Genomic DNA, 13,861 nt, shown 5'->3' on the forward strand with positions numbered 1-13,861 from the left:
TTAAATAGCTACAGCGACAGGCATAAGGAGGGGAAGAGATGTGATGAGGCAGCAACAGGCATGAGGAGGTAGGTAGGGTTTCTCAAACCGTCGGGCCAGGGTTACCGCACCCCAGTGGTAAGCACGGTTACCACGCGGTAACCGTGGCAAGCCGTACCAAACCATATAAAATTTATAACAAGTAGAGATGGCGGCCACGGGCGTAGGGCGGAGGCCAAGGACGGACCTAGAGTATACTCAATGGGGGGCCTTGGCCCCTACTCAATTCTAGATAGCACGGGGGGCAAATGCCCCCCTATCATATTTTTATTTACTTATTCTAACTAGGAGTAGACTATCGGCCCCACTCATTTTGCTTCCTGCATTCCTCCCTGGTGGAGGCGAGAGCTCCTCGTCGGCGCGATGCACTGCCTTTACGTGTTGAGCTGGGGCGGCCTCGGCCTCGACTACGAGGGGCTAGTGAGGGTGATCCCTACAATGGAGGTGACGGTGATTCCGTTCTGTCGAACGGCGTGGACACGGTGGCATGGTGCATTCGTGTGACTTAAACCATTGTGTTATATTCGGCCATAAGTGAAGTTTACTTACCATGACGGTAAGTGGGGATGTGTACATGCCTGTGCCAATAAGGATGATGATGATCCCAATTATCATGGCACGGATTTTGTGGGTGTGGGAGAGGGAGAGGACGAGCGCAACGAGTACACCGACGAAGGCAACAATGTCGACGAGGAGGAGGATGAGGCGGCAACAGACGTGGCGAGAAAGAGGGAGATGTAGGCGAGCTGAGTTACCATGCCAGGGGCGCTAATGATGATGGGCATGTTGTGCGGTTGCACGCCAGCCTGCACGATCATGTACATAGGTTGAAGTGAAATGAATCGAATATTTATATACACACATGAATTTTGATTCTTACACTGGGGACAAGTACCGAACGAGGGCCACTACATTACCTGCAAGATGAGATCGATCGAGGAAAAAGATCAACACAAAGTTAATGAAACGCGGGATTTGAAGAAAGCTAAAATTAAGATGCCGATGAGGCGATGACGCACCTAGGACGCCGAGGACCGTGTTGGCGGTGTTCGGCGAGATCATAGTCGCGTGGACGGCCGGCGGTTGCCTGTCTATGCCAGGCAAGACCGAGGGGAATGCGAGAGAGAAGACTAGTAGAATGTACGCTGTGTTATTTGATTTGAGTGCTATTTATAACATAGAGCTGGTTTGTTTTGTGACTTAAATTGAACTTACCAATTTTTGTCAATATCAAATTTTGCTAAGTTTTGGTATGGTTAATCTTGGCAAGGTAAAGTTGTGTTCGGATTGAAGCCAAAACAACCCAATTTCACTATTAAAATAGCCTATTTCTTTAGACATGTCAAAATTTGGCTTCAAACTAAATAGACACTAAACACTATTGAAATTGTTAAATATTGGCAAAGCCAATTCAGGCCACAAACCAAACCAGCCCATAATAACACCTCTTTGCTCAACCAAGGGTTGTCAGCCTAAGAGCTACATGCCACGTAACATATATAACACTGATCGAGTTTATTACCATCTACTTCTACTGCACGCAACAGCGAGGGGTGTATATATCCAGTTCGCGATTAGAGAAGGATAGGGCGGAGTCAGCTGTAGGGCCCCACTCGTCAGTTGCAGCACATGAAGCTTCATGTGTCGTAGATAGAGGTGACTACCACATCCAATTTTATGCATGACATAAATAATTAAATGCACACAATCCCTAATATCTCTAACACTCTCACATGTATATTGAAGTTTGTGTAGGGGTTGCCTCTTGCATAAGAGGTGACTATTTCTCTCTCATCTTTCTTCTCTCCTCCACCTCATTATTTAGTCCTATGTTTCATCTTGTGGCTTGTGCTTGGATGCCCATATTACTTAGAGCAGGTACAATAGCAGGCTATAAGTCAGCTGTAAACATTTTTTAAGGAGATAAATGAGGAGAGAGGAGAGCAGCGGGCTACAAATTTGTAGCCAGCTGTAGCACGGACTCCAAGACACAGTGTGTGTATGATAGGTGGGACCATGTATTAATAGTGTAGTATGTAACTATTGTATGAATGAGCTATTACCTATTAGATTAGTTATAAATGAATTGGAACTAGTAGTTGGCTATACTATTAAACTTAGCTCTTAGCCCTTAGGTGTCGTAAATCTGAAATTGTACTATGATTTTTTATTAAAAAAAAGGAGCAAAAACGACTTATAGATATTTTGCTTCCTTTTTAATCGGATTCTGGAATCATTGACAAGCATACATTTTTCTCTGGACCGCATCATAGATGCCACCCAGACCACCCGGTGTGGAACAGATCAAGTCTTTTTTTTTTCTTTTCTTTTACATCGTGAGCACACACAGCCGGGGAACTATTCTAATCTCTCGAGGGGATATTCCCTCGTTTGCTTAAAAATCATCTAAACGGTTATGAAAAATTCTAAAAAAATTTGACAACATTCATACAACACATATATACAACTCCATAAAATTTTAAGTCGAAACTCAATTTACACGTTGAGATATAAAAAAGACAAATTCAACGTATGAATAGTAGCGTATTGTTTATATCTAAATTTGTCCTTTTTTTTCTCGATGTGTAGATTGAATTTGAACATGAATTTTGGTGGACTAGTAGGTATCATTATACTCTCCATTGACATTTTTTTCAGATTTTTTTCACAACTATTTGCATCGAATTTGGAAGGGAAAAAAAATATAAGAGGATACCCTCGAGGGATTAGAATCCACTCCCCACGCAGTCTTGTCTGGTTTGATAGTGGAGGAAACCGATGGAGATGGAGTAGAAACTCAGGGAAGAGGCAACATGCCCTGGCCGTGGCCGCGGCCGGCGGCGACGCGAGAGGTAACATAACATGGCCGTGGGCATTATTCCACTCTTATATCTAGTGAAATAACCCAACGTTCCCAGCCTAGAAGATGAAGGACATTGTGGTATCCAAGTCCGGGCCACCGGTGCTCGTCACCCCGTCGTCGGAGCCGACACCGGCGGCGGCGACCATCCGCCTCACCTCCGCCGACAAGTCCCGCCTCGGACTGTCATTCACGGCGTTCCTCGTCTTCGAGCGGCGGCGGCGGCGGAGTCGTGTCCACCGCCCGGCCGAGACCGTACGACGGGCACTGTCACGTGCTCTCGTTCACTACTACCCCTTAGCCGGCCACGTCGTCGCCGCCGGCGACGACGACAACGTCGTGTTGTCGTGCACCGGCGAGGGCGGGGGCCTGCCGTTCGTCGCGGCGACGGCGAGCTGCACGCTGGAGGACGTCGACGACGGCGACGGCGACTTGCCGTTGGCCGACCTTGCTATCTGGTATGGTGGGGAGTCATGCTGGATGTCCGATCCGCTGTTGATGATGCAGGTGACCGAGTTTGAGTGCGGCGGGTTCGTCGTCGGGGTGACATGGAACCATGGCGTGGCTGACACCTACGGGTTGGCGCAGTTTCTGCGAGCCGTCGGCGAGCTCGCCTGTGGGCTCCCGTCGCCGTCCGTCATTCCGGTCAGGTACAGGGTTGGAACATTCCCCTCCGATACGATATTACTTCAGTCGATTTTTTTATTTTTTTATAATTTTTTGTCATATTTATTTAAATTCAACTAAATGTTGTTCAATAAATTTTCGAAATTTCGGGATTTCAGTAACCTCCGACACGATCGGCCTAACCGATAAAGTGAACCCTGGCCTGGTCAGGTACGATGAGTCCATGCCTGAAATCCCCGACCAGCTGGCTCCCGTCGCACTGAAGGCGCCGCTTGCCGACTAGAAGCACGTCGACTTCGCCTACTGCGACATTATGATCCCATGGAGCTTCGTCAACCGTGTCAAGGCCGAGTTCGTGAGCCGGAACGGTGGCGGCGGCGGCCGGCGGCGCTGCTCCGTGTTCGACGTGGTCACCGCCGCGATATGGCAGTGCCGCACCCGCGCGATCCACGGCCGCCGCTGCCGCAGTGACGCTCCCGCGGTGCTCTTGTTCGCGGTCAACGCACGGCCGCACATCGGAGCCAAGGACGGGTACTACGGCAACTGCATCACGCGGCAGGTGGTGGCGTCCACGGCGGACGCGGTGGCGTACGGCGACATCGTCGACGTGGTGAAGCTCGTCAACGACGCCAAGGAGCGGATACCGGAGGAACTCCTCCGGAACAAGCTGAGAGGGAAGCAGGGCGTCGACGGCGGCGGCGGCGAGGGGCTCTTCGTCGGCCCGATGCACCGCCTGTACGTGTCGAGCTGGGCGGGCCTCGGCCTCGACGGTATCGACTTCGGCGGCGGGAAGCCAGCCAGGGTGATACCCCGCATGGAGGTGACGGTGATGCCGTCCTGCTTGCCATGCCTACCGTGCTCGAGGTCGAACGGCAGCGACGGCGTGAACGCGGTGGCGTGGTGCGTGACGGACGAACACGTCGACGTGTTCCGGGCTGAGTTGGCAAAGCTGCAGTGAACTTGGATACCACAAGCCAGGAACAATTCGAGATTTTCTGAGTTGGCAAGGCTGCCTGTTCTTTTCTGATTTCAGAATTTTCATTTGCACATTTCACAAGCTCCTAAACAGTGTGTTTCACTTTCATATAAAAAGTTATGAGAAAAGTATGTTAGAATACTTTTTTTAATATAATTTTTCAACATTGTACTAGTTAATTCATTCGTTCATACTCACAAATGACTAACTATAAAGCTAGTCCATCAATCATTATTTCAACTATCTCAAAAATGACCCAAAGCGAATGTATTCAAATTCACGATGTTGAAAATAAATACTATCTACTAGTCATAAATATTGTACGCTTAGGATAAGAATTTATCAAAATTTAAAACTATGGCCATCAATACGTTTTTTCTCAAATATGACCATCAATTTTGTATTAGAGTGAGTTTATAAAATCTAGTATATCATGACAACACTTCTCTAGACAAATCTATGCAAAACATTCTTTTTCCTTCTACTTAACTAGTAAATATTTAAGAAAGTATTGGTAGTCAAATATTTATAACAAGAGGGGTGTAGGTATCTGTGAGCTCACTGAATAAACGACGAAATATATACACATTTTCAGGGATGAATATAGTAAAACACAAGGTTTATTCATATACAACTTCATGAAAATGGGAGAAAAAAGTGGCCATTTGGTAGAACTCATGGGCCGATACGTCATTAGCTTTGTGGTATACAACAAAAATCGAACATCATACAATATCACCAAATGTGAAACATGTGCATGGCAAAATCAGTTGCCAATAATCAATCTACTCGCCTACAAGAATGAAGGGGTTGTACTACATGCAGAATGTTACAACATGTTGTGTTCACAGATGCACATACATTATACATAGTGGTCATAATCATATGCTGCTGTGTCTCCAAAGAACCTGCTCATCAATTTTAGTTAGTTTTTCATCATCTAACAGCTTCCAGGTGTGGATCGACTCGACTTCCACCAATGATTTCTGCCCTTTCTTGAGTTCAGTATGAATTACCCGAGCTCTTCTTGGCCAATGAGGTCTTCCATAGGCATGATAACCAAAGCCACCACCATAACAGAACCATATCCCATTAAGGTCGCCACAAAAATCATTAAGATGGTCATGGCCAAGAAAGACAGCTTTCACATCTCCCATGGAGGTTAGGGTGCCAAGAACACCGGAGTTTACAGTTGAGCAAGCCACCCCTTCCTGATACTGGCCCTTGAAACCTGTATACCACAGCCCTCTGACTTCTGGAATTGGGATGTGAAAGAATGCAAATGCAGGAGCATGCAAGTTTTGCTGTCAAAAGTACCGTGAGTCAGAACTCAGAAGCATAGATTCAAAAGTACTGTATTTGTAATTCGAAAAAAAACACTGATATATGAAAACCAATAATCTGAGATTAACTAATGGGTGTGTGTTTTGCTCAGGCAAATGATAAAATATTTGACCAGAGAATGCAGCTCAATGCAGATTTACATGTACATCATAAGTTTGTAAAAGAAGAAACACAGAAGTAATGAACAAAGGCATTTTCCCCCTTTCACAATGACGGAGATATATTCCAATAAAATCTTGGGTGCTGTGATTATGCTAGTAATTATCATCAGCGGTACCTGAAGCTCCTGTGAGGTAGCACGAAGCCAAGCAAGTTGAGATTCTTTGATCCATCCATAGGTTTTTACTCCATTGACCACTTCACGATCACCACTATCCAGGAAGTAAAGGTTAAGTAAACTAGTATTGACAAACTCAGAACCAAACGGCCCATGTATGCTGACATGATAGTTGCCAAACCCATGTACCAAAGAACCAGGAGGGTTTACTTGAGATACCGAGTAATCCATCAGGGACATGAACACCATCAGTTCCTCTCTGGTCATAGTGGACTCCTGGTCATGATTTCCTAAAATGGCAGCCCATGGTACTTTATACTCGATTGCAGGGCTAATTGCTTTGAGTAGTGACTCAGCTGCATCAGATGCACTGCCCCCAAATATATTGTCTCCTGATTAAAAACAACACAAGCATTCAATGCAAACCAGATTGACCCCCTTTTTGTTGGTGAAGGAAATTTAAAAAAACACGTAACGTAGAGATTCAAAAAGGTAACCTCTTTACCCCCAGAAGAAGAGATGTAGTCAAACTTTTTTGGAAACTGCATGTGATTCTACTCTGCCACTAATTCAGTAACAGCAGAAAACCCAAAGCATGGATTCACAGAACTTTGCTAGTTGCTAAGTAATTTCATTTGGGTCGTGAAAATACACGAGTGGATTGCCGGAGATACTTCTCCACAATTGCGAACATAGGCAAACAACAAGTGATTTGGCGAGATATTCCACCCAACCCCTCTGAATGTAAACACAATTATTCAGACATTCTGCCAGCTAACTCTACTAAGCTACTACTACATGGAGCATTAACTAATTTGTTTTTGTTGTGAGTAACTGTTATGTTGCTTGTAAATTAACACTCACATTTAGTACTAGTTCCATGACTTTGAGAGTGAAAAAAAAAATCAACCAATCACATATCAATAGCACTAAGTTTTGCACATGATTAGCAAGGACCGCCACTAATGGGCAGCGACCAGATGAGCAAGCGCGAAGCAGATCGCCACCAAGAGCGGAGCGGGGATAGGAGGGGGAAAAACGCACCGGTGAAGGCGATGAGGTCGGGCCTCTCGGCCTCGATGACCCGCCGCAGGAACCGCGTGGTGTTGAGGTCGGAGCAGCGCGCGCCGCCCACCTCCGGCGCCACGTCCCGGCACCGCGTGGCGGCGCCGTTGCCGAAGTGCATGTCCGCCACCTATAGCATAGCAAACACACGCACAGAACAGAAGCCGCGCCCGGTGAGCAACCAGAGGTAAATCTCGAAGGCCATCAGGCGAAGCTCGCTGAGCTAGCTAGCTAGCGAGTGGAGGTGAGCTTGAAGCGACGGACGGACCTGGAGGATCTTGAAGGCGCCGTCATGGCGGAAGCGGAGGGGGAAGGGAGGGGTCCTCTTGAAGCGGGGCGCGGCGGCGGTCGGGTCAGGGTTGAGGTGGGTGGAGAGGCGGATGAGGAGCAAGGAGAGGAGGCAGGGGAGGAGGAGGGAGACGAGGGAGGTGGAAGACGAAGAACCCATCGATCTCGCCGGTCGCCGCCTGCCACCTCCCACCGCATCGCATCGCACTACTCAACAACTCCCCTACTGTTGCTCATAGTTTTTTTTTTTTTTCAGAAACTTTCGGCTGTGTCCTTTCCTCCGCCTTTCCAACTTCCACAAATTTTTGACAATTTAACCCTTTTCGAAAACTAATTTTACAAATAAATCGTGCCCAAACTTATTTAAAAAATGACGCTTTTGTTCAGCGTCAAATCGTATGGCGCTGAAATTAGACACCTCAACGCCAAATAGAACGACGCTGAATGCACGTTGGCACGCCGACTCAGTCTCTCGTCCGCGGTGACACGATATTCTGCGCCAATTGACGTAGCACTGAGGTGTCTAAGTTTAGCGACATACGATTTGACGCTAAACAAAAAGTGTCATTTTTAAAATAAGTTTTGGCCACGATTCATTTGTAAAATTAGTTTTTGGAAAGAGTCAAATTGTCAAAATTTGTGTTCCAACTCTTGTGTCCACATTTTTAAAACAAAATTATAGTAAAGTTTATTTTTAAAATACATATTAATCTATTTTTTAAAATTGCTACAGCTGACATTTAATTAATCATATGTTCCTTTTAGTCCGCAGAGATTTAGTTTTCGACCTGATTTGCCGTACACTGCCAGAAATTTCGTGAGAGAGCTTGATTTCGAAAATAATCATTGCTTTCCGAATAGTCTTGTCTTAAAAGAAAGAGCTTTTTTTTTACTTGGTTGAATTAGCTACAGCCTTATAGTTGGTCCATTGGGCCCTGCAGAGATGGAAATTGTGCCTAGTTGATGTGGGACTTGGGCCCATCGTGCTTAGTGCCAAAACGGGCCAGGATTTTTATACCGTGTGGGCCGACGTGACTTGGGCCGGCCCGATAAAGTACAGCCCAAGTCCCAGGTCTACCTAGTGTTCTACTAGATGAATAGGAAATACAGTAGTGCAGTGCACCAACCTCTGAGGCCTCACTGAGTTGGCGCGTAACCTCGTCGCGCCAGCTCAGCTTTTGGTCTACGTGGAGCATGCGCCTGGGACCTCACTTGGCGACTTGTCCCTAAGCTAAGGAGCGCGAAACTTCGTCGAAGCGAGGAAGCGCGCGGCGCCGAAAAAGCAAGGCGCGTGCACTGTGGGCATCGTTCCTGGCCGAGCTCTGCCCTCACATCGATTTCGCCTGGTGAAATCCCCGAACCGCCCTCCTGGGGGCGGCGGGCTTGGCGCGGGAGGCTGGGTCGGGGTGCCGACGACGAGCCGGTGGCTGCCGGGGAGGGGCCTAGAACACTTCCAGTTGCTTCAACACAAATACAAATCAAAATCAAAATCAAATCAGAACCATGCAAACAAATCGAAGAACACAAATAGATCAAAAAACAAAGAGAGAGAGAGAATATTATGTTTTTTCTGTGTACATTCAGCTGTGGCAAAGCGTCTCTCCGATGGCGTTGAGTGTGACGCGGGCGGCGGCCGCGCCATGACGCCGGTGCCAGTGCCGCTGTGGTGGTGGCGATGAAGACCATGACGGCGCAAGGGAGTGAATGGATGGATTTGCAACGCAACCAAACCATGGCCCTTCACCATCGCCGCGACGGAGTGGGAAAGGGAGAGGGGAGGGGCGGCAGACAGAGAGGGAGGGGAAGGAGGCGCGGCGAGGGAGAAGAAGCAGAGCGGCGGCCGTGGATGGAGCAGCTGCTCGAGTCCGCCTCCGCCGAGTCTTCGCCGCGCGCTGCCAAGAACCGCCAGCCGCCCACACGATGGTGAGTCGTTGCCAAGAATGCCGCAGACCGTGCCGCCAAAGACCGCGCCGCGGAAGCCGCCGCCGCCGACCGCCGTAGACCGCCCCATCTCCTGCTGCTGCTGCTTGGGAGGAGAGGAGAAGGAGGCGCGGCGGTGTGGGAGGCGAGGAGGCGCGGGAGAAGCAGAGCGGCGGCGCGGCAGGAGAGGTAGGCCACGGTGATGGAGTGGAGGAGAAGACGAGTCGCTAGGTGGAAGGGTAGGTGGGGAATAAATTTCGTCAGTGGGCTTGAGGTAACGTATTTGGGGTAACAGGCACTGTGGGCTTCGTTTCCTTCACCTGTCTCCATCCAATTAAGCCACACATATATGGATGCTTACACTGTGGGGTGAGTGTCTTGGGGTAAATTTTTTAGGCTAGGGGTACGAGCCCCGTAGCTTACACTGTGAGAGGCCTGAAAAAGAAAAGGGGAAGTAGCAGTGGAGTGGTGCCTGCGGCCTGCCTGTAGCTGAAAGCGAACCCCATTTCTCGTGCCTTTTTTCTTCTGACGAGGGGAGCTGAAAAGAAAACTTTTTTGCTGTGGCAAGTAGGAGTAGTACTAGGCTACTAGCCAAGTAAGATTATTAAATTTTAAGTACTTTTATAGAATTATTGTAGGAACTGAATCATTAGATTTTTTTTTTCCATTGTATGTATTGTTCGTTTTATAGAAATGGACACTACCAATTTCCTGAGGATTGTAGTCTTGCAAATTTATTTCATAGATTCTTAGGATAAGATGAGAGCTCTTGGAAAAATTTCTGAAGGATGGAGTGTAGGTGACATCTTAATCCTTTACGTTTTCTGTTCCTTTGATTTGAGAATCATAAGCCCTATGAATATTTGCTGATGATTTCAAAGTTTAGATTGAATTTTCGGTAGTACTACGGATCGAATTAATTAATTAGGCCCTGAAAAAACTGGCCATTCAGAGGGTGTAGTGGCTCGGACATGGAGTCAGCAAGACGTCAGCTGTGTGCCCATTCACTGGCATGATACTGGCACATGTATGGCGTGACAGAAAGAGCTGAAAAAATATGTTCTTTTTTTGACATGGAAAGAGCTGGGAAGCTAGCTGTGGCTGATGTGGTGAGTGCCGGCTGACAGAGACAACAACCGCATTTGCATTACCGCAATCTTTAACACGACTGGGGCCTCGTTTTGGGATCTAAAGAATACTACATATATTCAGAGGATTTTGTTTTTGCACAAGCCAACGAAAGGAAAAAACAAAAGAGATCTACGGAGACAACAGCATCAATGCCTTTCCATCTTCATTTTCATACGATCTACTCACTGTCTCAAAATAAATGGACAGTGTCATATTTCACACCTAAGTTTGTTTATTTTGATCGTTGTAGCTTCATGGGCAATGACATCACTAGTATGTAGGATCCCCATTGAATGCCCTAATAAGTCGAAGCCAAAGCAAAATTTAAATTGTAAATTTAATTTTGATGTCGATTTTAAGGTACTTTCAGAGTAGTTTATTTCAGCGTTGCCTTTTAAATCACTAAAACACATATATAAATGTTTTACTTATAAATTATTTTTTATTCCTTGATAAATTTGTTAGATAGATCTCTCTCCCCTTGAGCCCAACGGCTCAAGGGGGCCTTGACCGCGCCCTGATCGGGGGCGCCCAGCCCAATGGCTGGTGGGCCCCCGTCACACTGCGCCATATAAAAGAGGGGTGGAGGCCGGCACGGCACATGGTACGAGATTCACCGCCGCCGCCAACTCCACCCCACAAAACCCTAATCCGATCGAGAGGGGGCGCAGCCAGTGACGGGAAACGCCACCGCCGCGCCACGCCTCATCGCCGGGACGTCTACGACCACCACTGCCGCAGCCGTCATCACCGTCGACCTCACCGGCGCCGCATCCACGTCAAGCCGCGATGACAACGACGATGTCCGGCGCCTCTTCCTCCACGAACTCCTCAACCGATCGGTATCTAAACCCTCTCCCTTTCATCTACAATGTCGTTCATCAAACCCAAATAGAACCACCCGACTAGATCTAACCTAGGTGATCCTAGAGCAAAGTCTAACAATGGTATCAGAGCAACCCTAGTGTTTAGATCGTTTCGGGGAAAGAAATCCAAAGAAAGAAAAGCACAAGATCCGCACGGATCAAAAGAACCAAAAACCCTAACCCTAATTCTTACCTCGTCGCCGGCCGTCGTCGACGCCGGCAACGGAGGGGGGGAGGGGCAAAGAGGCGCCGCCTAGGAGCCACTCGACGGCCGCGCGCGCACCTGCACGCGCGTGCCGGCGAGGGGGCCCGCGGCGGCGCCGCCATCTCCGTCGTCGCCATCTCTCTCTCACACGGTGGGGGTTAGAGACGGTGGGGGGAGCGGAGAAGAGAAAAGAAAGGAGCGCCGGCCATGGCGCAGCGGCGCGAGGGCCGCCGGCGTCGGCGACGCCGCTCGGCGCGACCGCGCCCGCCCGAGAGAGAGAAAGAGAGGAGAAGCTAGGGTTTCGGCGGCCGGCCGGGGCACGAGGGGTTTTGATCCCCGTTTTCGGCGCCCGGCCGTCCGATCGCAAACCCTAAGATCGGACGGCCGGCGGCGGCCGGACCGAAATCGGCCCAAGTGGGGAGCGCGCGGCGGCGGCTTTCCCGGCCCAGGCCCAGGTTGCGGCCTGGGGGAGGGGAGGGGGCGCTCGCCCGCGCGCAAGGTGGCCATGGGCCGACCGGCAAAGGCCGGAAAAAGTCCATATAAGGTCCCTCCGGGGCCGAAAATGAATAAAAGAGAACAGTAGCAATTTTTCCATTTTATTTTGTCAATTTTTCATGCAAATTTCAATAGAATTTTGAATAGATTTTTGCATGTTTTACCTCTGTTTAAATTTGAACCAACGGGAGAATTTTCACAGAGAGAGAATTACAGAGATTTTGCTACTGTTCATATGATTTTATATAGTCTTCCGCTGCAAATAGATGAAATTGATGAAAATTAGTGTTTCTAAAATTAAATTTCGAACCAACGGGAGAATTTAATTTTAGGAACATTAATTATGTGCTATGATGTTGTAATTTTCTGACCAACGTTGTTAATTGCAATATTATAGTTATGGTTATATGTGTTATGTCTAATTCTGCCCAACGGTGATGTAGGCTTAATGCATAATATTTTAATGTTAATTTTGTTCTCACCGCACATGATTATTTCAGGTGGCTACTCCTTGATGGGTTGCATTAAAGATATTCCGACCCTAAAAGGAGATAACTACGCAGAATGGAAAAGAAAACTCGACCTTGCTTTTATCTTGGGAGAGGTGGACTGGGTATTGACTACCCCATGTCCTATAGAACCTGCTGACCTTGTCAGAGGTGAAAATGAGTCAGATGCTGACTGGCAAAAGAGACAGAGGGACAATGCTCCTCTCGTCATGTCGTATGACATTGAACAAAAGAAATGGTCCTTAGCCAACAAGAAATGTTTGGCTGTGGTAAAGAATACGATTGAGCCTACCATATTGGGCTCGATCCCAGAGTGTGACGCTGTCTCAGAGTACCTTGAAAGAATAAAGAGTCAGTTTACTGGCTCTTCAAAGACTTATGCTACACAGCTGATCAAGCAGCTTGTGACAGAAAGGTACCATGGAGGTGGTGTTAGAGACCACATACTTAGAATGAGCAACATGGCTTCCAAATTGAAGCCAATGGATTTGGGCATAACAGATGACTTTCTGGTCCATCTGGTTATGGCCTCATTGCCAAAGCAGTTTGACAATTTTATTGTCAACTACAACATAAGTCCAGAGAAATGGAACTTTGAGAAGCTCATTGCTAATTGTGTGCAAGAGGAGGAGAGAATCAAAGAATCAAATGGTGGTTCAATAAACTATGTTAAAGATAAGAAAAAGAACCACAAGTCTCCCACCTCAAAAGGTAAACAGTCTCAGCATCTGCCTCAACAACAACAGTTCGCTGTTGAGAAAGATCAATGTCTCCACTGCAAGAAGACAGGACACTACAAGAAAGATTGTCCTGACTTTTTGAAAATGATCATGGCAAAGAAAGGTGAGAACATTATTACATTTGTAAATGAATCTCATTATGTTGGTTACTCTAGATCCACATGGTGGATTGATTCTGGAGCAACTATTCATGCTTGTAATTGTTTAAAGGCATTCCGTTCGACGAGGACTACGCAAAGAAGAGAAAGCACCATTAGAGTTGCCAATGGAGTTGAAGAAAAAGTTGAAGCTGTTGGAGATCTTCCTCTAGAGCTCGCGAATGGCTTCATACTTTTACTTCGAGATGTCTTTTATGTTCCTTCTTTGCAAAGGAACTTAATAAGTGTATCAAAGTTGGATTTTGATGGATATGATTGCCGCTTTGGAAGTGGCAAATGTGAACTATGGCATAATAATGCATGTATTGGTCTTGCTGTGTTGCGAGACGAGCTTTATTTGTTATCTCTTTCTGAGAATGTG

General features: G+C 47.4%; 3 protein-coding genes across 5 annotated transcripts; 2 read left to right on the plus strand and 1 right to left on the minus strand.

Annotated features, from left to right (window-relative positions):
- Window positions 1-2,771: 2,771 nt before the first annotated feature.
- On the plus strand, window positions 2,772-4,681 carry LOC107278272 (acyl transferase 15-like). 3 transcript variants are annotated; one of them, XM_066311592.1, is made up of 3 exons: window positions 2,772-2,891; window positions 2,963-3,549; window positions 3,685-4,681. In XM_066311592.1, the coding sequence occupies exon 3, from the start codon at window positions 3,840-3,842 to the stop codon at window positions 4,482-4,484; it is 645 nt and encodes a 214-aa protein (XP_066167689.1). In that variant the 5' UTR covers window positions 2,772-2,891; window positions 2,963-3,549; window positions 3,685-3,839; the 3' UTR covers window positions 4,485-4,681. The 3 variants fall into 3 exon arrangements, with proteins under 3 accessions (XP_066167689.1, XP_066167688.1, XP_066167687.1); XM_066311591.1 differs by having other exon boundaries at window positions 3,737-4,681; XM_066311590.1 differs by having other exon boundaries at window positions 2,775-2,891; window positions 2,958-3,549; window positions 3,737-4,681.
- On the plus strand, window positions 2,966-3,809 carry LOC136357047 (acyl transferase 15-like). The gene is made up of 2 exons (XM_066311776.1): window positions 2,966-3,549; window positions 3,737-3,809. The coding sequence occupies exons 1-2, from the start codon at window positions 2,966-2,968 to the stop codon at window positions 3,807-3,809; spliced, it is 657 nt and encodes a 218-aa protein (XP_066167873.1).
- Window positions 4,682-5,084: 403 nt separating the features above from the next.
- LOC4341954 (probable inactive purple acid phosphatase 28) lies at window positions 5,085-9,617 on the minus strand. The gene is made up of 5 exons (XM_015788685.3): window positions 9,055-9,617; window positions 7,457-8,936; window positions 7,168-7,318; window positions 6,124-6,515; window positions 5,085-5,806 (listed from the first exon to the last, which is right to left on the minus strand). Exons 2-5 carry the CDS (start codon window positions 7,634-7,636, stop codon window positions 5,384-5,386), a joined length of 1,146 nt encoding a protein of 381 aa, XP_015644171.1. The 5' UTR covers window positions 7,637-8,936; window positions 9,055-9,617; the 3' UTR covers window positions 5,085-5,383.
- Between the last annotated feature and the right edge of the window lie 4,244 nt (window positions 9,618-13,861).

The sequence above is a fragment of the Oryza sativa genome, chromosome 6, assembly GCF_034140825.1.
Source record: "Oryza sativa Japonica Group chromosome 6, ASM3414082v1".
NCBI classification, from domain to species: domain Eukaryota; kingdom Viridiplantae; phylum Streptophyta; class Magnoliopsida; order Poales; family Poaceae; genus Oryza; species Oryza sativa.